Source organism: Saimiri boliviensis, chromosome 12 (assembly GCF_048565385.1).
Source record: "Saimiri boliviensis isolate mSaiBol1 chromosome 12, mSaiBol1.pri, whole genome shotgun sequence".
NCBI classification, from domain to species: domain Eukaryota; kingdom Metazoa; phylum Chordata; class Mammalia; order Primates; family Cebidae; genus Saimiri; species Saimiri boliviensis.
This window is the reverse complement of record NC_133460.1, coordinates 20,067,080-20,094,626: the sequence shown is the minus strand read 5'-3', so window position 1 is coordinate 20,094,626 and position 27,547 is coordinate 20,067,080. Positions and strand designations below refer to the sequence as shown.

The 27,547-nt window shown below is 44.3% G+C and overlaps 1 protein-coding gene across 4 annotated transcripts in view; it reads left to right on the top strand.

Annotated features, from left to right (window-relative positions):
* TMC5 (transmembrane channel like 5) overlaps positions 1–27,547 on the top strand; it is an 88,606-nt gene that overhangs the window by 36,807 nt on the left and 24,252 nt on the right. For 3 of the 4 annotated variants that reach the window (XM_074381986.1, XM_010340725.3, XM_074381985.1), the window contains 8 exons: positions 381–544; positions 5,883–5,972; positions 14,669–14,768; positions 18,516–18,603; positions 18,998–19,246; positions 21,709–21,860; positions 24,420–24,564; positions 27,239–27,394. In XM_074381986.1, the coding sequence (XP_074238087.1) occupies positions 381–544; positions 5,883–5,972; positions 14,669–14,768; positions 18,516–18,603; positions 18,998–19,246; positions 21,709–21,860; positions 24,420–24,564; positions 27,239–27,394 (1,144 nt within the window). The other variant, XM_010340727.3, reaches the window with a different exon arrangement.

The following is a 27,547-nucleotide window of genomic DNA, read 5'->3' as shown; positions in this document are numbered from 1 at the left end:
GTATCCTCACTTCCTGGCCCATCCCTAACTCAGCATTGGCGCTTAGTCTGCATTTGTGAAATGGAATGGAATGGAATAGATGGATAGATGAATGGATACATTAATGAATGGATAGATACATGGATAGATGGATGGATGGATAAATGTATGTATGGTTGGATGGATGAGTGGATGGATAGATGGATAAATGGATGAATCAATGCGTGGATGAATGGGTAAATGGAAGAATGGATGGATGGATGGATGGATAAATGGATGGATGAATACATGATCAAATGGATGGATACATGGATAAATAGATGGCTGGATGGATGGATACATGCATGACAATCCTTACTATACTCCTGGTTGGATAGTGATCCATCATTTTGGGATTTTAGGGTGCTCAGCAGAACATCTTCAATCCAGCCCTCATTTCATCACAGGAGTGATGGCAACCTTTGGGGAGAGAATGAAGATTACCCTGAAAGGATTGAAATGGCATCCATGGACCTAGCAAACTCATATAGGCACTCTCTGCCAGGTGTTCCTGGAGATGGCTATGGTAAGCATTTATTAAGCCAGGATTATATCCTTGGAAGAAAATAAAATCAGTGGATTGAGGGGTGTAGTCATTAAGAAGGCTTGGCAATAGAATTGATGTATCCTTCCAATCTCATAGACCATTTGGTTTTTTTGTTTTTTACATACAAGAGTTGAGAATTCAGTGTTTAGAGACACCAAGCTAATTGTCTTCAATTATAAAAGTCAGGTAAGTGTTGTGGGAAATGGGAACCCGTGCACCCTGTGCCTCCCGGAGGTGGTGAAGTTCAGTCCACAGTGGTTATGTGGCAAGGTGGGATCAGTGTGGCAAGATCCTCATATTTTTCAGCAGAAGCCATATATTTGGGGTTTTATGTGAAACCTGATGTTGATGTATTCCAAAATCATTTTTAAAAGTAAAAACACTGAGGTGGGCAAACGAAATCACATTTTTTTTGTGAGCTGCCAGTGGCCACCTATAGTTTAGCATATCCTATAGGCATTGAAACAATCAGCACTTACATGTTCAAAACCTACCGGGGGGGAAAAGGGAGTTAATGTTATTTAAAGCCTAAATAGGTCAATGAAAGTGGCACATTAAGAAAGAAAAGGCCGGGTGTGGTGGCTCACACCTGTAATCTCAGCACTTTGGGAGGCTGAAGCAGGTGGATCACCTGAGGTCAGGAGTAGACCAGCCTGGTCAACATGATGAATCCCTGTATCTACTAAAAATACAAAAAATTAGCCAGGCACAGTGGCAGGTACCTGTAATCTCAGCTACCCGGGAGGCTGAGGCAGAAGAATCACTTGAATCCAAGAGGCAGAGATTGCGGTGAGCCAAGATCACACCACTGCACTCCAGGCTGGGCAAGAGTGAGACTCTGTTTCAAAAAAAAAAAAAAAAAAAAGAGACTAAACAAAATTATCAATCAAACTATTAATATTTGAAAAATCATGTTGTCCTCATCATTTGTTGTGTGTATAGGTAAGATGCTTAGCTCCAGGAAGCAAAGGAACTTCTGATCAGTTTTTTTGTTTGTTTGTTTGTTTGTTTTTTTGAGACAGGATCTTGCTGTGTCACCCAGGCTGATCACAGCTCACTGCAGCCTCAAACTCCTAGGCTCAAGAAATCCTCCCACCTCCGCCTCCCCAGTAGCTGGGACTGCAGATGCATGCCATCATGCCTGGCACATTTTTTTTATGCCTGACAAAGATGGGGTCTTGCTATGTTGCCCAGGCTTGTCTTGAACTCCTGGCTTTAAGCAATCCTCCAGCACTGGCCTCCCAAAGTGCCGGGATTACAGGCTTGAGCCTGGGCAAATTCTGAACAGTTCTTACTTTCAGGAGTTAAAAAAGACTTGTTCCAGGAAGCCATTTAATGGCATAAGAGAAAAAAATCCAGGCAATATTAAAGGAATTTGGAGCCTGAGGAGGTCAGAAAAGGGAGGAAGTGTTCAGCTAGTAAGAAGAGAACAAGAGACCCAAGTGCTGGGAGGTGCCGACGGAGGATTGATAAGCCTTTAGGAGGAGGTGGGGAAGGTTTGGAAGAAGGCAGAGAGGAGGGGACAGGACGCATAGCCCTGTGCTAATGAAAACACTGACTGTTAACATGTAGAACATTTTCAATCTGGGTCTAATTTTAAAAATTAGCTGGGCATGGTGGCACACCTGGGGTCCCAGCTAGTTGGGAGACTGACAGAGGAGGATCGCTTGAGTCTGGGAGGTTGAGGCTGCAGCGAGCCATGCTTGTACCACTGCACTCCAGCCTCAGTGACAAAGTGAGACCTGTCTCAAAAAAAAAAAAAAAAGAAAGAAAGAAAAAAGAAAAGAAGAAAGAAAAAGAAGGAGGGAGGGAGGGAGGAAGGAAGGAAGGAAGGAAAGAAAAGAGGGAAGGGAAGGGAAGGTAGGGCATGGTGGCTCACATCTGTAATCCCAGGGCTTTGGGAGGCCTAGGCAGGCAGATCACGAGGTCGGGAGTTTGAGACCAGCCTGGCCAATATAGTGAAACCCCATCTTTACTAAAAATACAAAAAGTAGCCAGGCATGGTGGCAGGTGCCTGTTATCCCAGCTACTTGGAAGTCTGAGGCAGGAGAATCGCAAGAACTCAGGAGGCAGAGGTTGCAGTGAGCCAAGATCGTGCCACTGCCCTCCAGCCTGGGTGACAGAACAAGACTCTGTCTTGAAGAAAAAAAAAAAAAAAGAAGAAGAAGAAAGCAAAGAAATAGTCCTTTGAGAGCAGAGATATCACTTGTTCAGCTCAGGGCTATTCCAAACCTTTATTCTATGCATTCCTCCCTAGGGGCAATAGAAATCCCAAGGCGGGAAAGTTTGCTCTTGAAAGGCCAGAAAAACAATCTCACTCTTTCGATATATAAAGCACAGATATACATATAGTATGCAAACAGATATACAGTGTATCTTTGGTATTAAAACTTCTTAGAGGTCGGCAATAAGGAAAAAATGTCTCCCCTGCTTAGGGGGCTGATAATGAAACAAGATTAAGATACACTGCCCTAACTCCAGTTAAGTGGAACTATAATTGCAAGCAAGTCTTGAGTGTTTCTTATGCCCTGGAGTCTCTGTCCAGCACTTGACTTTTACTATCTCGTTTAATCTGTACAACCTTTCAAGCAGGGACTGCCACTCTTCCTGTTTTAACAGATGGGAAAACTAAGGCTCAGAAAGAAACAGGCACAAAGTCACTCACTTACTAAATTGACAGAGCCAGGATCGAATCCCTTCTCTCTACCCAGAGCCTGACGTCTTATTTACCCTGCATTACTGATGGGTTGAATCAGGGCAAGCACAAACAGATTCCTGACCACCAAGCTTTATAGAACGTTGGAAGTTAAAATGCTTAAAAAAAAAAAAAAAAAAGATCAGTGTAGCTTCCTTCTCTGGGATCCTTTGTAGGACAAAGTTTGCAGCCCTTGGCAATCACTTGTCCAGTGTCACCCCATCCTGATAAAATGTTCACTCCTTAAGGAGAACCTGTATTCATCTGTGCACCCTCCAAGGCTCCAGGTGCTCTTTCTAGTGTCACAGTGCCTGGCCCACAGTAGGTGTTTGAAAAATGCTAACTAACTTAATAGCAACAACAACAACAATTGTATCAGCTAGCTATTGCCACAGGAATGCTGCATAACAAACAACTCCAAAAACCTAGAATTGTACAATAAACAAGCATTTATTTCTTATGCATCTGCAAGGTTGGGATTGGGGTGTGGCTGAACTAGGCTGAGGTTGTTGTGCTTGACTCTAGGTCATGGGTTCTATTTAGTTCTAGCATCCTTCTTCTTGGATCAGTGAGCAACCTAGGCCAACATCTTCCCATGGCATAAGCTAAAAGTGATCAAAGTGGCAAGCAGAAACACACAGTTTAAAAGCCTTGGCTTGGAACTGGCACGCTGTTACTTCTGCTGCATTCCATTGTTAAAATCAAGTCACATAATTAAGCCCAATATCGATGAAGGTGGAGAAGGTAGCGGGAGTGTAATATTTGCTGAATAACAATCTATGACAGTTAATAGATACTAGAGTTTACTTGGTCTAGGATTATTTAATTACTTTACATGTATTCACTGATTCAACTCCCCCAATAAGCCTATGTGAAGGTCCTATTATTTATTTATTTTCGAGACAAACCTCCCACTCTGTCACCCAGGCTGGAGTGCAGTGGTGCAATCTCAGCTCACTGCAGCCTTCAGATGCTAGGATGAACTCCGTCCCTAAGGAAATCACGCCCTATTTCAAATTTATTCATGTGTCATAAAATGCTAGAGCTGGAAGGAAACTTTGTACACACAGACAAGTATTTTTCGGATTCTCAGTTATAACTTATTACAAATAGTGAAATGGATTTTTAAAAATGAAATAGAAAAGAGTGGACTAGGCCGGGTGTGGTGGTTCATGCCTGTAATCCCAGCACTTTGGGAGTCTGAGGCAGGCAGATTACCTGAGGTCAGCAGTTCAGGACCAACCTGGCCAACATGGTAAAACCCTGTCTCTACTAAAAATACAAAAATTAGCCAGACATGGTGGCACATGCCTGCAGTCCAACTACTTGGGAGGCTGAGGCTGGAGAATCACTTGAACCTGGGAGGCAGGGGTTGCAGTGAGCTGAGATTGTGCCACTGCACTCCAGCCTGGGTGACACAGCAAGTCTCAGAAAAAAAGAAAAAAGAGTAGACTAGAGTAAGGCTATGTTAGAGTACAGTTTATGTAGTCAAAGTATAATTTTGTAAAACTTACTTTTCAGTTCTGTATATATAGGTGTGTCCTGGATCTCAGTGCACCATTATTTATATACACACACTTTTTTTTTTTTTGCTGGGCTCCGTGGCTCACGCCTGTAATCCCAACACTTTGAGAGACCAAGGCTGGTAGATTGTTTGAGCCCAGAACTTCAAGACCATCCTGGGCAACATAGTGAAACCCCATCTCTACAAAAAACACAAAATATTAGCCGGGTATGGTGATGGATGGTTGTAGTCCCAGCTACTCAGGAGGCTGAGGTGGGAGGATTGCTTGAGCCGGGGAGGTCAAAGCTGCAGTGAATTGAAGTCACACCACTGCACTCCAGCCTAGGTTACAGAGTGAGAACCTGTCTTAAAATATATATTTATATACATATTTAATGTAGTTTTATTTTTATATTATATATTTTATATATAAATAAAGATACAATTATGTTATATTTTATATTTTAATATATGTATTTTTATATTATATGTAACAATATAAATATATTAAAATACAAAAAATGTATAAAATATAGGATAGAAAATATATTTTTTATTTTATATCATATATACATATATAATATATATATTTATTATATATAGTATATATTTTATATCATATACATATATATGTATATATGTATATATGATAATATAAATAAGATACATATATATTTATATACACATATATATAAATATATATACATATATGTGTGTGTGTATATATATATAATTTTTTTTTTAATAGAAACAGGGTCTCATTATGTTGCCCAGGCCGGTCTCAAACTTTTGGGCTCTAGTAATCCTCCTACCTTGGCTCCCCAAAGCACTGGGATTACAGGCGTGAGCTACTTCGTCTTGCCAACAATTATTCTTAAATATGGCTCAGTCAAATGAAAACCATTGATATAGGCTGATTATGTTTTACAGCATTGTCTTTGTATTTTTGTCCTATTTGCCACCCAGGTTCTTAATCAGCAGTCTGTTAGAACCTCAAAGACCAGGTCTTGGTCTTATTAACAGTGGCTAACCATTATTAGCGCATCATAGCTATCACATGCCAGTAATGTCTAGTGCGATGAGACTGATTGGCAATATCTCCTTCCTCTCCCCTTCAGTGAACCCTGCTTATGTAGATGAAAGTGGTCCTGTCCGTGCTTATGGAAACCCACCATTGTCTGAATGTGACTGGCACAAGTCACCCCAAGGTAAGTGCTATGGTTTGGCTCTGTGTCTCACCCAAATCTCATTTCGAATTGTAATCCCCACGGGCTGAAGGAGAGACCTGGTGGGGGATTATTAGATCATGGAGGTGGTTTCTCCCATGCTGTTCTCATGATAGTAAGGGAGTTCCCTCGAGATCTGTTGGTTTAAAAGTGGCAGCTTCCCCTGCGCTCGCCCTCTCCTGCTGCCACGTGAGACGTACCTTTCCCCTTTACCTTCCACCATGTCTGTAAGTTTCCTTAGAACCCCTCCAGCCATGAGGAACTGTGAGTCAATTAAACCTCTGTTGTCTATAAATTAGCCAGTCTCAAGCAGTATTTTTGTAGCAGTGTGAAAACAGACTAATACAGTAAGGCTTAAAGGACAGTGACCAAAAAGTCAACCCTGGAGAAGGATCGTTGTCCAAGACAATCCAGCCATTGCCACTTCCTCTTGGCCTCCGCTGTGGTTACTAATGCAGAACCTGTTTAACGTATCATAATGGAGTTTTCTTTTAGACATATAGTTTGTTGTCTTCTGAGGATTGGGGTATCTTTATTAGGCATCTTCTGTTTGCAAGTGACAGAAACCCAACTCAAACAGGCATTAGCCCAAGGGGAATTAATTGGCTCATGTGGTAAAAGCATATGGGGGAAACTTAAAGAATTGAAAGTAGAAATATTAATACCTTCCAGCACCTATTACAGTACCTGGAACATAGTAGGTATTTTAGGGATATTTGTTAGATTAACTTGTTGAATGAGTACAGAAATCAGAACCTCAATCCTGATTTTTTATCAGGGAACTCAGGAAACTCAGTGTCACTGGGACTCTGGTTTTCCATCCATTTTTCATCTTTGTAAAACTTGCTTTTCAGTTCTATATGTATAGGTGTGTCCTGGGTCCTCAACTCCTGGTCCTCAGCTCCTCTTTAGGTTAGACCTCATTCATCTCCATCAGAGTCAGGCCTGGTCCACAGGCCAGAGAACATAGCCAATAGCAGGCCCATATGAGCCCTCTGCTTAGCCACCTCATTAGGAAGTCTTACTTCCTCCCTGGATCCTTCTCCAATGCAGGGAAAGGACTCTGCCCAGTCTAACTGGAGCACATGCCCACACTTGGAACAATCATTTTTACCATAGGGGACAAGACTGGGTCACCTGTCTATCCTGTGGCTAATGTCTGTGTTGGTGGGGTGATGCATTGATCAAAATTTTTTTGAGTATTCACGTAATTATTATGGTGGAGCATGGAAGCAATCCGACTGGTGAAAGATGGAAGGCACTGCAATCAGTTAAGAAGCTGTCTAAGGATCACTGTGTGTGGTGATGAAGGTTGGATCAGAGGCAGAGACCAACAAATGAAAAGGAAGCAATAAGCCAGGCATAGTGGTTATACCTGTAATCTCAACACTTTGGGAGACTGAGGCGGGAGGATTGCTTGAGCCTGGGAGGCTGAGGCTGCAGTGGGCTGTGATCTAGCCTAGGTGACAGAGCAAGATCCTGTCTCAAAAACAAACAACAAAAACAAAAAGGCAACAGAGGAGAGAGACTAGGGAATGCTGGAGCCAAAAGGCAGATCTGTGAGCAACAGGAATAAATTAATGAGGTCATCTACATAATGATGCATGCGGAGAGAAGCCACTTAGAACTCTCGCTTTTCAGCCCCATTGCCTATAAGATAATCATTAGCCTCCTCCTTCAAGAGATGTATGCCTTTTCAGGGACCGTTAGATATCGCTACTTGGAAGGGAAAACCATCAAGATATAAATGATCACACTCTTTATTTGGTCCCCACCAGGGCAGAGATTTGGTCCCTGAGAATGGCTTTAATTATCAGGGAGAAGAAATGCCTTTGAACTTCATGACTGCTCTGTCTAGCCAGCATGAAGTTAGAAGACTGTACAGATAAAAACAGTCAAAGTGTGTTTTCTGTTCTCTCATTCCACAACCATCAACACAGAAGGCTTCTGTGAAAAAATGGGTGGAGGTTTCTCCCACACACAAAGAAAGTAATCAGCTTTACAGCAAACATTGCTGGCTGTCCTCCAATTTAATTCTGACACTGTCTACCTGGAGATAGTGTCAGATCCCACACGACAAAGGTGCAGTTCCCAAGACTATACTACCTTCAGATACCAGCCACAAGTCCAGGCCGCTAGAATTTCTTCCTCTTATGATGATTAATATTTTTGAGACAGAGTCTCACTTGGTTACCCATGCTGGAGCACAGCAGCACCATCTCAGCTCACTGCAACCTCTGCATCCCAGGTTCAATCGATTCTTGTGCCTCAGCCTCCTGTGTAGCTAGGATTACAGGCATGCACCGACATGCCCCGCTAATTTTTGTATTTTTTAGTAGAGATGGGGTTTCACCATGTTGGCCAGGCTGATCTCAAACTTTTGACCTCAAGTGACTTGCCCACCTTGGCTTTCCAAAGTGCTGGGACTATAGGCCTGAGCCACCATGCCCGGCCCCAGAACTTCTGACCAACCAGCTTCAAGTTGGCTTCCCATGCCCTCCTCCTTGGGTTTGGTTAATTTGCTGGAGCAGTTCACAAAACTCTGGGAAACACTTATGTTTACTGATTTATTACAAAGAATATTATAAGGGACACAGATGAAGAGATGCATAGGGTGAAGTAAATGGGAAAGGGCACAGAGCTTTCATGCCCTATTATTTTTTTGAGCCACCCTCCAGGAACCTCCCCATGTTCAGCTATCAGAAAACTCCCTGAACCCAGTCCTCTTGGGCCTTTTGTGGAGAGACTTTGTTACATAGGCATGGTTGACAACCGTGCAGAAATGTGATTAAACAGCCCGGAGCGGGGGCTCACACCTGTAATCCCAGCACTTTAGGAGACCAAGGCAGTCGGATCACCTGAGATCAGGAGTTCAAGACCAGCCTGGCCAACATGTTGAAACCCCATCTCTACTAAAAATACAAATGTTAGCTGGACATGGTGGCAAGTGCCTATAGTCCCAGCTATTTGGGAGGCTGAGGCAGGAGAATCGCTTGAACTCGGGGTAGAGGTTGTAGTGAGCCAAGATCATGCCACTACACTCCAGCCTGGGCGACAGAGCAAGACTACATTTAAAAAAAAAATGTGATTGGACAAAAAGTGTATGATCTCATACTAATAGATTACTGGGGAAAGCCAACAAGGCCTGTCTGTTCAGATCCTTCTTGGGTTCTCTGTGTAGCATTCCCCGCTCCAGGGTTTGGGGCAGGACCCCTTCTGAAATGAGGGAAAATTTCTTTATGGCCAACTCCAAGACAGGAAGGTAGGGGAAGGCTGGGGTCCTGCCTTGGGGAGAAAAAAGAGCAAGTGAAAAGAGGCAAGAGGTCAGGGAGAAAAATTGTGTTTTCTGAGGCTTAAAATCCTAACATTATGACAAGGGCTTTGGGAGTTATGAGCCAGAAACCATGGGTGGGAAAAAAATAAAATATATACATATATATACACCTATCTATAATAATAATAATAATATCACAGGAACCCTAGTAGAAGAAGAGTCCCCAAAAGGCAGAGAGTAGTAAAGAAATAGAGGACCAAAAGATGAACCTGGCTGTCTTCATCATTTTTTCTTTGTGTTGAATCTGATTCACAAACCACATACAACTAAATCATAGCCCAGGCTGGGCGCGGTGGCTCACACCTGTAATTCCAGGACTTTTGGAGGCTGAGGTGGGCAGATCACTTGAGTTCAGAGGTTTGAGACCAGGCTGAGCAACGTGATGAAACCCCATCTCTATGAAAAATAGAAAAATTGGCTGAGCATGATGGCTTATGCCTATAATCCCAGCACTTTGGGAGGCCTAGCTGGGCAGATCATTTGAGGTCAGGAGTTTCAGACCAGACTGGCCAACATGGCGAAACTCTCTCTCTACTAAAAATACAAAAATTAGCCAGGGATGGTGGTACATGCCTATAACCCCAGCTACTTGGGAGGCCCAGCTGAGAATCACTTGTACCCAGGAGGCATGGTGGTTCCCCTGTGGTCCCAGCTATTCAGGAGGCTGAAGCAGGAGGATTGCTTGAACTCAGGAGATCAAGGCTGCAGTGTGTTATGATCACGCCATTGCATTCCAGCCTGGGTGACAGGGTGACAGAGCAAGACCTCATCTCTTAAAAAAAAAAAAAAAAAGTTTAAAATTTTGTACTTTTTTTTTTTTTTTTTTTAACGTGAGGTGGCTCATGCCTGTAATCCCAGCACTTTGGGAGGCTGAGGCAGGAGAATCACTTCAGGTCAGGAGTTTGAGACCAGCCTGGCCAATATGGTGAAACGTCATCTCTGTAAAAAATACAATAATTTGCTGAGGCAGGAAAATTGCCTGAACCAAGGCGGCAGAGGCTACAGTGAGCTGAGATCATGCCACTGCACTCCAGCCTGGGCAATAGAGAAAGACTCTGTCTTTAAATAAATAAATGAAAATTAAAAAAAAAAAAAGCGTGGATGAAGGAAGTGCACAGTTTGTACAGCAGCTCCATGCATGATGCCCTCCAGGACTGAAGAGCCTTCTGCAGCCTTTTACTTTACCATCCTTAGCAAGTGAACGTTTGTTCTCTTGTTTTCTAAATGTCTGGAGGAGGACTGGTGACGGGCAAATTGTGAACCCAGGCAAACTGTCCCCTTTGAAAGAGCATTCCTGGAAGCCACAGTCTCGTTGGCTAAAACTGGGTCACAGGTCCTCCCTCAGCCGCAGAGAATGCTGGGAGACTTTGAGCACTGCATCTGCATGGGAAATGAGCTTTTGCTGGTTATGAGAAAAAAGGAAAATGTACACTGAGAGGCAGACAAATAGCAGAGTCCACCACCTAAGGCATCAGGAGATAATAATTGCATCTCTGTAAACCTATGTGGATTTCTACAGGCATATAAAATTATAAAATATAAGTTCTAAGCCAGAGGCACTAAATTTAAAAAAAAAAAAAATCTTGCCCTTTTGACTATGAGTCGTTTAGAAAAATATCTCCCTTCTGTTTCTAGAATCCCGTTGTCTCAAATGAAAGATTCTGTTTTAGATTTCTTGCCTAGCTACCAAGACAGAATTCTCTGCAGGAAAACACTCCTCCTCTTGAGAAAACGCCTCTGGGCGTAGATGCAGGGAGTTATGTTGTGATTTATGCAGGGCTGGCTTTGGTGAGCTCATCCTGGCATTTTAAAAAATGTGAATGTTGTATCCCTTTGTGGTCATCATCACTTTTTCCCTGCGAGTCCCAGTCAATGCCGGTGTGACTGCTGGATGAAGTCTCAGGAAGCCCACCCCAGTGGAGAAGAAGGCTTGCGGGAGGCAGGAGATGCTGTCCGATGACCACGTGAATGAAATCGTCATAGAGGTTGAGAATGTTTCCGCTGGGGTCCAAAGCCACCCATCCTTAAATCAGGTTTTTCAGGAAAAGGTGCTGCTAGATACAAGCATCAACATGGTTTCATCAATATCTGACATCGATGTGACAGACTCCCAGACAGTCAGCAAAAGGAATGACCGAAAGGGCAACCGGGTGCTGCGGTTTTCAACACCTTTGAATGAATCGAGGTCTCAGACCCTTCATAGCCTAGAATGCATGGGCATAGACACTCCAGGTTCTTCACATGAAACTCTTCAAGGTAGTGAAATGTTGGGGAAGAGGAGTTAGAGCAGTAGGAAAGAGGGCTTCCACATGTCCACAGCATATTTTACTTTTAAGATATCAAGTGGGTCCAGGCGTGGTGGCTCACACCTGTAATCCTACTTCTTTGGGACGCCAAGGTAGGAAGATCACTTGAGCCCAGGAGTTTGAGACTAGCCTAAGCAACATAGGGAGACTCCATTGCTATAAAAAAAAATTTAAAAATAATAACCAGGCATGATGGTGCTCACCTGTGGTCCCAGCTACTCAGGAGGCTGAGGTGGGAGGATTGCTTGAGCCCAGGAGTTGGAGGCTGCAGTGAGCTCTGATGGCACCACTGAAACCCAGCCTGGGTGACAGAGTAAGAGCCTGTCTCTTTATAAAAAAAAAAAAAAAAAAAAAAGACAAGTAATATGGAGGAGTGAAAGTGTTTGTGGGTAAACGAAGGATGCGAAGGACAAAGGCAGGGATCACTTTAAGACATCCCTAACAGCACTTACTTTGATCAAACTTATTTCATATGACTTGTGCTCCGCACAGCACCTGCTTTTTGCTACCTATCGAGTTGGGTTTTATGTTTCCCCTGCACTCCACACTTTGGAGGCAGGCGATTCCATGTGCTTGATGAGAAAACTGAAGCTCAGATAAATTTAGTGACCTGGAAGATCTGGGGCCCAAATACAGGTCTATCTAATTCCCAAGACGACTCCTTTTTTTTTTTTTTTTTTTTTTTTTTTTGAGACAAAATCTTGCTGTCACTTCGCTGGAGTGTGAGTGGCGCAATCTCGGCTCATTGCAACCTCTGCTTCCCAGGTTTAAGCGATTCTCATGCCCCCAGCCTGTGGAGTAGCTGAGATTATAGGCACATGCCACCATGCCCTGCTAATTTTTGTATTTTTAGTGAAGATGGGGTTTTACCGTGTTGGCCAAGCTTGTCTCAAACTCCTGGCCTCAGGTGATCTGCCCACCTTGGCTTCCCAAAGTACTGGGATGGATAACAGAAGGTGTGAGCCACCACGCCTGGCCTCTGGCCTCAAGCCTGCATTCTTTTTTTTGCTTTTGTTTTTGTTTTTTTTTAGATGGAGTTTCAATCTGTCATCCAGGCTGGAGTGCAAAGGCTCGATCTTGGCTCACTGCAACCTATGCCTCCCGGGTTCAAGCAATTATCCTGCCTCAGCCTCCTGAGTAGCTGGGATTACAGACATGAGCCACCACATCCAGCTAATTTTGTATTTTTAGTAGAGACAGCGTTTCTCCATGTTGATCAGGCTGGTTTCAAACTCCCGACCTCAGGTGATACACCCACCTCAGCCTCCCAAAGTGCTGGGATTACAGTTGTGAGCCACCGTGCCTGGCCCAGAGATGCTCCTTCTGTTTTACCCCCACAGTATTCCAGGCATAAAGCCTAGCGGCTTTCAATGATTTCAGGAAGAAGAAAAACATCCTTTTTCTTACACAAAGCATTTAGTGGGTTTAGCCCCTTTAGTGAAGATAGGGCATCACCTCTCACACTGCCGGCTCCCTGCAGCCCTGTATATTTCCCTCTTCCATCTTTCTTCCCCTCAGTCTACTCACCCTTCCATCCCAGGAGAGGCACAAATTGCTCATCTTCAGCAGAGAGATTTGGTGGTCCTCTTTTGGGGATTCCCCTTATACCTCAACTGTGTCATTACAATGACCATGGTATTTCCTGGTGGGCAGTTCTAGCCCCATGCTGTGACCACGGAGCCAGTCTGCTCCCTCCGTCCCTCAGCCACCCTCAGCATGGTGTCACTGCCCCACTGGCTAGCTTGTTTGTCACAGGATAGCAACAACATTTCTTGCATCACATGCAGATACCACAATAATCAGAGGAAGAGACATCTGTTCTTTTCTTGTTTCTGTTTTGTTTTGTTTTGTTTTTGTTTGTTTAGAAGGAAGAAACCTTTTCTGAGAAATTTCTCAGCAGCAGACCACCTCTCAGAGGACATTGGTTAATGCTGTGTCACATGCCTCTGCTGCAGGGGACAGGGCCGTGGGGATTGGTTCACTTAGACTAAGACTTGCTCTTTGGGCCTGGGGATGGGCTCCACCTCGAGAAAGCTCAGGGCCATGTAAGGGAGGCAGGTAGATTCCTAAACACAATTGGGATTCCATTAACAAAAGGAAATAAATTTGGGGTGGATGACCAATAGCGTCTGCGACATTGACTGCAAATGTGAATATGAGTTAGCAGAACAAAAGAAGGGTGTACTTCTGGGGAGGTGGAAGAGCATTCAACAATAGTCAAGGAATGTGAAGTCTCTTGTATCTGGGATCAGAGGCAAAAGGAAGAGATGTGGGATATTAAAGCAAGAGATCCAGGCATGGTGGCTCACACCTGTAATCCCAGCACTTTGAGAGGCTGAGGTGGGAGAATCTCTTGAGGTCAGAAGTTGGAAACTAGCTTGGGCAACATAGCAAGACCCCATCTCGACAAAAAAAAAAAAAATTAGCTGGTTGTCATGGTATGTACATGTAGTCCCAGCTACTCTGGAGGGTGAGGTGAGAGGATTGCTTGAGCCCAGGAGTTCAAGACCAGCCTGGAAAATGTAGTGAGACCTCAACTTCACAAAAATAAAAAAATTAGCCAGACACGGTGGTGCATGCCTGTAATCACAACACTTTGGGAGGCTGAAGTGGGAGGATTGGTTAAGCCCAGGAGATCAGCATTGCAGTGAGCTGTGATTGTGCCACTGCACTCTAGTCTGGGTGACACAGGAAGACTCTGTCTCAAAAAAAAAAAAAAAAACAAAAAAAAAACAAAACAGATAGGCTGACCAAATATGCAGGATCTTGTTGACTTTGCTAAATGATTTTTGTTACAGGAAAGAGAAAAACACTGAATTAGAATAGAGTGCTGTCACTATTCATTTGCTCTGGCTTTGAGCTTTAACACATCTATGTGTCTTTTTGTTGTTTTCCTTTGTGATCTTTGAGATCCCCAAGTCCGTATATTCTTCTTTCCTTGTGTTCTTATAAAAACATCTCTGACTTCAGTACCCCATTTTAGTGTTATGATTCTGTCAAAGAAAAAAGAAATTAAACTCCATTAATTTCTTCCATAGGACAGAAGTTAATTGCATCTCTCATACCCATGACATCCAGAGACAGAATTAAAGCCATCAGGAACCAGCCAAGGACCATGGAAGAGAAAAGGAACCTTAGGTATGGACCAAAGGCTTTTCTTCTTTCCCAGATTTCACATGAACCTCAATCTTCTACTGTTGCTCCATCTCAAAAAGATAAGAAATAATTAAGTGCAATAGAAAAGACAAATCCTCCTAACAGAAAAATTTCAAAGACTCTATGTAGATACTCCTTTCTCCGGGAGCTACAGCTTAATTCCTGCTCCTGGGCTGGAGTGTGAGCTCTGCTTGGTGAGCTACTTCCAAAGAGTAGGGCATGGAAGAAAGAAAGTGGAGTCACTTTCCAGGGGAGAGTCTGCCTAATACTGCCTTGGCCAAGACTCAAGGTTAACATACCCAAAGATAGGTCATGTGATGGGAAAAACACGTCTCCTCTGTGCTGCTGTGTCCTAAAACCCACAACCCCAGTCTAAACAACAAAAAACATTAGGGAAATCCCAACTGAAGGACATTCTACAAAATGCTCGACCAGTACCCCTTGAAACTGTCGAAGTTGCTGGGTGCAGTGGCTCACACCTATAATCCCAGCACTTTGGGAAGCTGAGGCAGGCGCATCATGAGGTCAGGAGATCAAGACCATTCTGGCTAAGTGAAACCCTGTCTCTACTGAAAATACAAAAAAAAATTAGCTGGCCATGGTGGCATGCGCCTGTAGTCCCAGCTACTCAGAAGGCTGAAGGAGAAGAATCACTTGAACCCAGAAGGTGGAGGTTGCAATGAGCTGAGATTGCACCACTGCACTCCAACCTGGGCGGCAGAGCACAACTCCATCTCAAAAACAAAATAAAAAGAAAAAACTGTCAAAATCATCAAAAACAGGGCAAGTCTGAGAAACTGTCATAGACTAGAAAGTTCCAAAGAGACGTGACAGGCCGGGCGTGGTGGATCAAGCCTGTAATCCCAGCACTTTGGGAGGCCGAGGCGGGTGGATCACGAGGTCAAGAGATCGAGACCATCCTGGTCAACATGGTGAAACCCCATCCCTACTAAAAATACAAAAAATTAGCTGGGCATGGTGGCGTGTGCCTGTAATCCCAGCTACTCAGGAGGCTGAGGCAGGAGAATTGCCTAAACCCAGGAGGCGGAGGTTGTGGTGAGCCGAGATCACGCCATTGCACTCCAGCCTAGGTAACAAGAGTTAAACGCCATCTCAAAAAAAAAAAAAAAAAAAAAAAAAGAGACATGACAGGCCAGCGTGGTGGCTCATGCCTGTGATCCCAACACTTTGAGAGGCCAAGGTGGTGGGATTAGTTGAGCCCAGGAGTTCGAGACCATCTTGGACATCACAGTGAGACCCCATCTTTTAAAAAAATGAAAATTAAAAAAGAGAGACATGACAAGTAAATGCAATGTGGCATCCTGGATGAGATCCTGAAATAGAAAATGGACACTGGTGTAAAAGCTAGTAAAATTTGAAGAGTTTGGAGTTTAGGTAATAGTAATGTATCAATACTGGTATCTTAGTTTTGACAAACCTAACATGGAAATGTAAAATATTAACAGGGGAAACCTGGTGAATGGTATATGGAAACTTTCTGTACTGTCTTTGCAACTTTACAAAAAAACTGTCTTTTGTAAATCTCAAACTACGCTATATAGAAAGTTTACTTAAAAAATAAAGACCAACCAGGTGCAGTGACTCACGCCTATAATCCCAGCACTTTGGGAGGCTGAAGTGGGTGGATCACAGGTCAGGAGTTCGAGACCAGCCTGGCCAACATGAAACCCTGTCTCTACTAAAAATACAAAAATTACCTAGATATGGTGGCATGCTCCTGTAATCCCAGCTACTCAGGAGGCTGAGACAGGAGAATTGCTTGAACCTGGGAGGTAGAAGTTTCAGTGAGCCAAGATTGTGCCACTGTACTTCAGCCTGGGTGACAGAACAAGACTCCATCTCAAAAAAAATAAAAGAAAAAAAAATAAAGACCTTAGGAGTTTTATAAGCTCAGGAACTCAAAACCCAAATGTAAGGGCTGTTTTAGCCTTTAAAGTTTACATTAATTGTTGCTTTTTTTTTTTTTCAATTTGAGTTAGTTGGCAGAAGCTAGTAGAGTGGAAGGAACAGTAATTACCAGTAAATGATTCAAGGATGCAGGATCTTCTGAGGTTTCAAAGATAAATTTCAAAGCCTGGCAGCAGGGAATAGAATTGTCAACGAGTACATTACAAATGACAGAAAGCAGATCAGGCCGAGTTAAAATAGAAAGAGATTACAACATGAGGACCAGAAAGGTCTGCCCTCCCTAACTTTTCTGGGGAAAAATGGACAGAGGGGGCGTTTGAGCGGGGCATTGAAAGGCAGTAGACAGTGACATTGGGGTGGGCCTTCGAGGTGGACCACAGAAAGCCAGGAGAGAACCAGAACAGAGCAAACGTGGTGAGTTCATGGAAGGGTAAGGGGACCAATTGTGACAGTGTCTTTCTGAAAACACTCTTCCATTTCAAACTCTGCATGGCTCCCTCTGTCACTGAATAAGCGTTCCAAAGACCTTATAGTAGGATATCTCAGTCTCAGTACAAGTAACATCGTAGGGCTAGATCTGTCTCTGTCATGGGAGCTGTTTTGTTCATCGTAGGGCGTGCAGCAGTGTCTCTGATCTCTGTGTAGTTGATGTCAGTAGCACCCCTTCTCCACTCTTTAGTGAAGTTCCATAACCAAAAAAGTTTAGTTCCACAACCAAAAAAGTTTCCAGACATGGCCAACTGTGTGGGGGCAAAATCGCCCTGGGTTGAGAACCTGTATTATTCTGTTCTCACACTCCTAATAATGACATACCTGAGACTGAGTAATTTATAAAGGAAAGAGGTTTAATGGACTCAGTTCCACACAGCAGGGGAAGCCTCATGATAATGACGGAAGAAGAAGGAAGAGCAGAGGTATGTCTTACATGGCAGTGGGCAAGACAGCATGTGCAGGGGAACTGCCCTTTATAAAACCATCAGACCATTTATCCACTTTCTTATTTTTTTTTATCGCTTACTATCTTTCGCTTTCAACTAGGATGTCAGCTCCATAAACCAAAGAAATTGTTGTCTTAACAGTTGGGATGGTGCCCCACACATCATAGGAACTCAATAACTTTTTTTTTTTTTTTTTTTAAGAAATGTGGTCTCAGCTGGGCACAGTGGCTCATGCCTGTTCTCCCAGTACTTTGGAAGGCTTAGGCAGATGGATCACTTGAGGCCAGGAGTTCAAGACCAGACTGGCCAACATGGTGAAATCCTGTCTCTACTAAAAAGACAAAAGTTTGCCAGGTGTGGTTGTGTGCAATTATAATCCCAGCTACTCAGGAGGCTGAGGCAGAGAATCGCTTGAAGCTGGGAGGCAGAGGCTGCAGTGAGCCATGATTATGCCACTGCACTCCACCCTGGGTGATAGAGTGAGACTTCATCTCAAAAAAAAAAAAAAAAAAAAAGATCTTGTTCTGTTGCCCAGGCTGCTGGACTACAATGGTGTGATCATAGCTCACTGCAGCCTCAAAACTTTTGGGCCTAAGTGATCCACCCACTACAGCCTCTAGAGTAGCTGGAACTATATAGCCAGACACCACCACACCCAGCTTTTGGTTTTTGTTTTTTTTTTAAATAGAGACAAGGTCCCACTATGTTATTCAGGCTGGTCTTGAACTCCTGGCCTCAGTGATCCTGTTGCCTCAGCCTTCCAAAGTGTTGGGATTACAGGCATGAGCCACCATGTAACTATTTTTTGAATGAATGAGTTACAACATTTGTATCTTTCACTTTCTCTTGCTATTCCCTACAGGAAAATAGTTGACAAAGAAAAAAGCAAACAGTCCCATCATATCCTTCAGCTTAATTGCTGTGTTCAGTGTCTGCACTCCATTTCACAGGTAAGTCAGTAAAATGGGCACAGCAAGAGGGTGAAAACAGGGAGGGGAATGAGGATGAAAGGGGACTCAAGGTGAAGACCCAGAATCAGAGCTATTTCATTGCCTGAAGCCATCAGGTTGGTTAAAGTGTGGGAAAAGGTGGCGTGGGGAAGAACTAAGAGGTTGCTGAGTTCATTGGCCATCTCAGCCATTGGGAGTGGCACCTTCAACAGCAAACCTGGGAAGTCCAAATAGCTCCACCTTAGGGTTGAGATAACATTTGTAAACATGCCTAGCATGTTGCCTGCACTTAACAATACTCCAGACATGGTGGCCGTTTCTGTTATTATGGCACCTGCTCAGTCAATATCTGTCGAGTGAACAGCAAGCCACCTGTTTTGAATCCTGGCTCCAGGCTTATCGGAGATCCAAGAGCAGCCTGTCAGAAATTCTCAATTCCATCAGCCTGTGGCAGAAGACGCTGAAAATCATCGGAGGCAAGTTTGGAACCAGCGTTCTCTCCTATTTCAACTTTCTGAGATGGCTTTTGAAATTCAACATTTTCTCATTCGTCTTGAACTTCAGCTTCATCATAATCCCTCAGTTTACCGTGGCCGAAAAGAACACCCTCCAGTTCACTGGGTTGGAGTTTTTCACTGGGGTGGTAAGTTCTCCATTTTCCCTACCTCAAGTGCACCAGCCACCTTGGAAACCCAGGGACATGTCTTGCCGGTCAACCACTCACACTTCCCATTTTGCCTGGGGGTCAATGACGGGGAAAGGGGATGTTTAAAATATTTTCTGACTGGGCAACTGGATGGTGATGCGTGCCTGTAATTCCAGCACATTGGGAGGCCAACGCAGGTGAATTGCTTGAGCTCAGGAGTTGTAGACCAGCCTGGGCAACATAGCGAAACTCCATCTCTACAAAAATACAAAAATTAGCAGGGCAAGGTGGTGCATACCCGGGAGGCTAAAGTGGGAGGATCGCTTGAGCCCAGGAGATAGAGGTTGCAGTGAGGCAAGACTGCCCCACCGCACTCCAGCCTGGGCAACAGAGTGAGGCAATCAATCAATCAATCAATCAATCAATAAAGTATTTTCCTGCAAAGTAACACACACACACACACATACACACACACACACACACACACACATCATAGTGGAATTTCTGTCTCCAGAGGCAACCACCTTGCACAGTTTTTTTTTTTTTAATCCACACTCTTTCTTTGCAAGCATATGGACACTTCTGTGCATGTACAGAGGCATCCTTTTCTGTTCTTACAAAAGATGAATTATCTGTTGTATGTTATCTACAACTTGCTTTTTTCTTTCTTTCTTTTTCTTAGGAATATGCAATGGGCATCTTGTGTTGGTGTTTATAGATCTATATTTTCTTTCTTTTTTGTTTTTATTGCTATAAAATACAATGTTCCTTTTGAAAAATTCCTACTGTAGAAGAGAACTAAGAGAAAGTTCATTTTATATTTTTTTCTTTGTCCAACTCCCCAGTTTGAGATATATCTTTGTAGACTGTTTTTTTCTTCCTGTACCAACATTGATAGATACATACTTGATTTAAAAAATAAAATAAACAGATGACAGACACATAGATTACTATGCTTTAAAAAATAAATAGAGGATAGGATTTCACTACAAACCTTTTCTTTCTCTCTCTCCTTCCTCCCTCCCTCCCTCTCTTCCTTTCTTCCTTTCTCTCTCTTTCTTTCTCTTCCTTCTTTCCTTCCTTTCTCTTTCTCTTTTCTTTTCCTTCCTTCCTTTCTTCTTCCTTTCTTTGCCCTTCCTTCCTTCCTTTCTCTCTTTCTTTCTCCCTTACTCTTTCCTTCCTTCCTTCCATCCCTCCCCCCCTCCCTTCCTTCCTTTCTTCCTCTCTTTCTTTTTTCTTTTTTTTTTGAGACAGAGTTTTGCTCTTGTTACCCAGGCTGGAGTGCAATGGCACAATCTCGGCTCACTGCAACCTCCACCTCCAAGGTTAAAGCAATTCTCATGCCTCAGCTTTCAGAGTAGCTGGGATTACAGGCATGCGCCACCACATCTGGCCACTTTTTGGTATTTTTAGGAGAAGCAGGGTTTCACTGTATTGGCCAGGCTGGTTTTGAACTCCTGACCTCAAGTGATCCATCCACCTTGACCTCCAAAGTGTTGGGATTACAGGTGTGAGTCATCATGCATGGATCCCAAAATGTCTTTCATAACTTGCTTATTCAGACCAGGATTCCATCAACAACCAGATTTCACATTCCATGGATTTTTCCCCCTTAAATCTCTATTAATCTAAAATAATCTCCCCAGCCCAGCCCCTTTTTTCTTAACATTGGCTTATTGTAGAAATTAAGCCAACTGCTGTGTAGATTCCAACGTCCTACCTTCTGGAATTGTCTGGTTATTTTCTAGTGATCTCTAGAATTTGTTTCTCTGGCTTCTTATTTCCTGTGCACTGAAATGTAGGTCTAAAGTCTTGATTTGTTTCCCATTAAGCATTTGTTTGTTTGTTTTGAGATGGAGTCTTGCTCTGTTGCTCAGGCTGGAGTGCAGTGGCATGATCTCGGCTCACTGCAATCCCCGCCTCCCAGGTTCAAGTAATTTCCCTGCCTCAGCCTCCCAAGTAGCTACAGACATGCATCACCATGCCTGGCTAATTTTTTGTATTTTAGTAGAGACAGGGTTTCTCCACGTTGGCTAGGATGTCTCGATTTCCTAACCTCATGATCTGCCTGCCTCAGCCTCCCAAAGTGCTGAGATTACAGGCATGAGCCACCACACCCGGCCAAACATGTTTATTCATAACACTGGTGACAGAGGCACATAATACTGGTGACACGACAGGCCTAGCTGTCTTGTTCTTGCTGGTGTTTCACTTGGTCACTGGGTCCAGGTGGTAACAGCTCAATGTCTCCATTATAAACTGATGTTGGATTTCTTTTCAAGTCTGAGAGCCCAGTGACACAATGTCCAAATTTTCGGTGGCCCTTTCCTGGACAACAAGATGTCTAAACCAACTGGCCCAAGCTTCTTGTATTCAGAAGAGGTCAACTCTGATGACCATACTCATTTACCTTTTTTTTCAGGAGATCCACCTGACCTAGGGTTTATTGTCCCTTTCAGGGTTATTTTAGGGACACGGTCATGTACTATGGCTTTTACACCAATTCCACCATCCAGCACGGGAACAGTGGGGCATCCTACAACATGCAGTTGGCCTACATCTTCACGATCGGAGCGTGCTTGACCACCTGCTTCTTCAGTTTGCTGTTCAGGTATGGAAGCGTCTGCATTTCCTGATTTTGAAGGTCATGTTAGACTTAGGCAAAAATTCAAAAATTACCCAGGTAACAGTTTCTCTGCAGTTTTGACTTTTTTTTTTTTTTTTGAGACAGAGTCTCGCTCTGTCACCCAGGCTGGAGTTCAATGGCACAATCTTGGCTCACTGCAACCTCTGCCTCCTGGGTTCAAGCGATTCTCCCTTCTCAGCCTCCCAAGTAGTTGGGATTACAGGTGTGCGCCACCATGCCCAGCTAATTTTTGTAATTTTTGGTAGAGACGGGGTTTCACCATGTGGGCCAGGCTGATCTCAAACTCTTGACCTCTGGTGATCCACCCGCCTCAGCCTCCCAAAGTGCTGGGATCGCAGGCGTGAGCCACTGTGCCCGGACTGCAGTTTTGACTTTGTATTGCTGTCCTATCATTCCTTGTCCTGCCCTGTAAAATAAGAGCTTCGACAGAAGAGAGGATTTTCTGTGCTTTTAAAGAAATTGGTCAGCCTGCACAAGAGCAGAAAATCAAACACCGTATATTCTCACTCATAGGCGGGTGTTGAACAATGAGAACACATGGACACAGGGAGGGGAGCACTACACACTGGGGTCCGTTGGAGGGAAATGGGGGAGGGGCGGGGGGGGTGGGGAGGTGGGAAGAGATAGCATGGGGAGAAATGACAGATACAGGTGAGGGGACGGAAGGCAGCAAAGCACACTGCCATGTGTGTACCTATGCAACAATCTTGCATGTTCATCACATGTACCCCAAAACCTAAAATGCAATTAAAAAAAAAAAAGAAATTGGTCAGCCTGATAATAAAGATGCAATTACCCTAGCAATGATATGGACAGAAGAACAGAATAGATAACTATCAGAGAGGAGGTACAGATGGAAAATACACAGTGAAAATATGTGTAGGCTGGCCACGGTGGCTCACGCCTGTAATCTTAGCACTCTGGGAGGCTGGGGTGGGCAAATCACTTGAATCTAGGAGTTCAAGACTGGCCTGGGCAACATGGCGAAATCCCATCTCTACTAAAAATATAAAAAATTAGCCTGGCTTGGTGGCACACGCCTGTAGTCACAGCTACTTGGGAGACTGACGTGAGAGAATCACCTGAGCCCATTAGGTCAAGGCTGCAGTCAGCTGAGATTCTTAAGTTGCTGTTGAGTAATGGCAAATTTCAGAACAGCAGTATCCGTTTTATGCAGCATTTTTGTGTGTGTGCTGAGGGCTTCCTGGGCCTAAGATATCCCATGACAATAACAGTGACTTCATCAAGTGCTTGATGCTCAAGCACTGCATGGACTCTTTGGAAAGCTGAATCATCTGCCCCCACCCCCAGAGATGTCTACATGCTAATCCCCCGAACTGGTGGATATGTGACTTCACATAACAAAAGGGACTTTGAAAATGTGATTGAGGATTTTTAAATGGGGAGATTATCCTGGATTATCTGGGTGGACCCAATGGATCACAAGGGTTTTTATAAGAGGGAGGCAGGAGGTCAGAGAGAAGTGGGGGGATGGGAAGATGCTACCCTGCTGGCTTTGAAGATGGAGATGGCCACAAGCCAAGGAAAGAGGACAGCATCTAGAAGCTGGAAAAGACAAGGAAATGGATTCTCTCCTAGAGCTTCCAGAAGGAACACAGCCTGCCAACACCTTCATTTTAGCCCTGTGAGACTCATTTTCTGATTAGCTGGGCATGGTGGCATGTGCCTGTAGTTCCAGCTACTCTGGAGGCTGTAGCGGGAGGATCGCCTGAGCCCAGAAAGTCAAGGCTGTAGTGAGCTATGACTGCACCACTGCACCCCAGCCTGGGCCACACAGCCAGTAAGACCTCGTCTCTAAACAAACACCAAGGAAAAGCATTTTCTGACTTCTGATCTCTAAAAGGGTACGAGAACAAATCTGTGTTGTTTTCAGCTGCTAAGTTGGTTGCCAATTGTTACAGCAGCAACAGGGAACTGGGTGGACCGCCTGAGGTCAGGAGTTTGAAACTAACCTGGTCAACATGGTGAAACCCTGCCTCTATTAAAAATATAAAAATTAGCTGGGTGTGGCAATGGGCACCTATAATCCCAGTTACTTGGGAGACTGAGGCAGGAAAATCGCTTGAACCCGGGAGGAGGTGGAGGTTGCAGCAAGCCAAGATCACGCCACAGCACTCCAGCCTGGGAGATAAAAGCAAAACTCTGTCTCAAAAAAAAAAAAAAAAAAAAAAAAAACCAAAAAAACGAAAACACAACTCTGTGAGGTGAGTACTATTGTTATTCCTTCTCTACAAATGTGGAAACTGAAGCTCAGAATCAGAACAATTCACAGGACAAAGGTTGCTCAGTGGACAAAGATCCAGAGCCGCAAGCCAGGCCTGTGCAGTCCCAAAGCCAGTGCCCGTTTCACCGCTGTGCTGTGACCACATGGCTCCAGGCCAACAGCCTGGGGCTGTCTTCACGCTGCCTTTCCCCATCAGTAATGGGGCTGTCTGTTGAAGCCCTGCATTCCCAATGACTGTTGAAATAACCTTGGGATATTTTGGTTTCTGCCTTCTCTAGCATGGCCAGGTATTTCCGGAACAACTTCATTAACCCCCACATTTACTCCGGAGGGATCACTAAGCTGATCTTTTGCTGGGACTTCACTGTCACTCATGAAAAAGCTGTGAAGCTAAAACAGAAGAACCTTAGCACTGAGATAAGGGTAAGGCGAGCTCACTTGACTCGTTTGCTGTGGTCAGGTCTCCCCTTCTCCAGTATGCCAGTAACTTTTCTTAAAGTAATAATGAACTACTGTTTTATTGCCCATGAGACTGGAAAAAAAAAAATTAAAATATTCATAATGCCAAGAGCGGGGTATAGTGTGGAGAAATGAGCATTTTCCCATGAAAACAAAACGCAAAAAACATTTTCTAACTTCTGATCTCCAGAAGAGTAAGAGAACAAATTTGTGTTATTTTCAGCTGCTAAGTTGGTGGTCATTTGCTACAGCAGCAACAGGGAACTGAGTGGATCACCTGAGGTCAGGAGTTCGAGACCAGCCTGGCCAATAGAGTAAAATCCTGCCTCTACTAAAAATACAAAAATTAGCTGGGTGTAGCAATGGGTGCCTGTAATCCCAGTTACTTAGGAGACAGAAACAGGAGAATTATTTGAACCCAGGAGGTGGAGGTTGTGGTGAGACAAGATCACACCACGGCCCTCCAGTATAATCTTACTGGAGGTCAGTTTAGCAATTTATATCACTGTTAAATGTACTTTGCCCAGACTAGAGTGCAATGGCTCAATTATAGTTCACTGTAAGCCTCGAACTCCTGGGTTCAAGTGATCCTCCTTCCTCAGCCCCTCGAGTAGCTGGGATTACAGGCGTGAGCCATCACACCTAGCTAATTGTTTAATTTTTATTTTTTGTGATGACAAGGTCTCCTTATGTTGCCCAGACTGGTCCCGAACTCCTGGGCTCAAGGGATCCTCCTATCCTGGCTTCTCAAAGTGCTGGGATTACAGGTGTGAGCCACTGCACCTGGCCAATGTACCTGTTTCTTGACCTCACAGTTCCAGATTTAAATTTGTCGCTAGGCCAGGCACTTTTTTCTGGGTGGCTCATGCCTGTGTAATCCCGGCACTTTGAGAGGCCAAAGCAAGCAGATGGCCTCGGCTCAGAAGTTCAAGACTAACTTGGAAAGCACAGTGAGAACTTGTCTCAAAAGAAAGAAAGAAAGAGAAAGAAGGAAGGAAGGAAGGAAAAGAAAGAAAAAGGAAAGAAGGAAGGAAGGAAGGGAGGGAGGGAGGGGAGGAAGGGAGAGGAGGAGGGAGGGGAGGGGAAGGGAGAAATTTGCTTTTGGGCAATGGTTTTCTTTTTTTTTTTTTAATGGAATCTCACTCTGTTACCCAGGCTGGAGGGCAGTGGCATGATCTCGGCTCACTGCAACCTCTGCCTCCTGGGTTCAGGTGATTCTCCTGCATCAGCCTCCCAGGTAGCTGAGGTTACAGGCACCTGCCACCACACCTGGCTGATTTTTGGATTTTTTTAAAGTAAAGATGATGTTTCACTATGTTGACCATGCTGGTCTCGAACTCCTAACTTCAAATGATCTTCCCATCTCAGCCTCCCAAGTACTGGGATTACTGTTGTGAGCCTGCCAGGGCAATGATTTTCAACCCAGAGAAATCTTGCCCCTCTGGAGTACATTTGACAACTTCTGGAGACTTTTTTGGCTTGGGAAAAGGGTGCTCTTGGTATCTAGTGGGTAGACGCCAGTGATGCTGCTAAACAATGCATAGAACATCCCCCTCAACAGAGAATTCTGCAGCCCACAGTGTCAGTAGTGCAGAGGTTGGGAACTCATGGTTTATAGACACAAACTTATTAGGAAGAAAGAGCAAATGATTTTATAAATAAAGGGACTTAAAAAAATTTTTTAAATTATTTTTGAGATAAGGTCTTGCTTTGTCGCCCAGGCTGGAGTGCAGTGGTGCAGTCATAACTCACTGCACCCTTGACCTCCTGGGCTCAACTTATCCTCCCACCTTAGCCTCCTGAGTAGTTTGGGACCATGGTACACACCACCATGCCCAACTAATTTTTACATCTTTTGTAGAGAGCCTCACTATGTTGCCCAGATTGGTCTTGAATCCCTGGGCTCAAGTGATCCTCTCACCTTGGCCTCCCCGACGTGCTGGGATTTCAAGTGTGAGCCACAAAACCCAGCCAAATAAAGAAGCCTTGACAAGAGGGGTTGCAGATGTGAGTGTCTCCCTCAGTGTGGATACCCAACCTATGCTTCAAGAAAGAGTTTCGTGACCTCAGTGTGCTTTTCTCAAGAACATGGTCCCGATCTATTAACTTCATCTGTTTCTCTAAGAAGGAAGCAGTGTTTGGGGATTCTTGACCCTTTTCAGAGTCCGCCATGGGTCTCCCATAATCCATGCTCATTGTGAATGTTCCCCCTCTCTCTCAACTGTGGATTTGGGCTGGATTTATGTCTCTGGGTATGACAAGAGTTCCCTGGGGATCTTTGCTAGCAGTGGAGAGGGATCTCAGAATAAACTTGACTTTCATTTATTTGTTTGTTTGTTTATTGTTTGAGACAGAGTCTCACTGTCGCCCAGGCTGGTGTGCAGTGGTACGATTTCTGCTCAGTGCAATCTCCACCTCCCGGTTTCAAGCGATTCTCCTGCCTCAGCCAGCCAAGTAGCTGGGATGGCAGACATGCACCACCACACCTGGCTCATTTTTGTATTTTTAGTAGAGATGGGATTTCACCATGTTGGCCAGGCTGGTCTCAAACTCATGACTGCTTTAGCCTCCCAAAGTGCTGGGATTATAGGTGTGAGCCACCGCGTCCAGCCGTAAACTTGATTTGTTACGTTTCTAGGAGAACCTGTCAGAGCTCTGTCAGGAGAAGGCCAAGTTGACATTCAATCAGCAGCTGACCCGCTTCTCTGCCTACGTGGTGGCCTGGGTTGTCTCTACAGGAGTGGCCATCGCCTGCTGTGCAGCCGTTTATTACCTGGCTGAGTACAACTTAGAGGTAACCAACACCAGGGCTCAGGGCAGAGAGAACCAGGTGAAGGGGTGAAATGCTGGAAGGGAGGGGTGGCGTGCAGCCCACGGCTCAACCTAGGATCTTGTCAGACACACAGGGCTGAGGCACAGTGGCTCACACCTGTAATGCCAACACTCT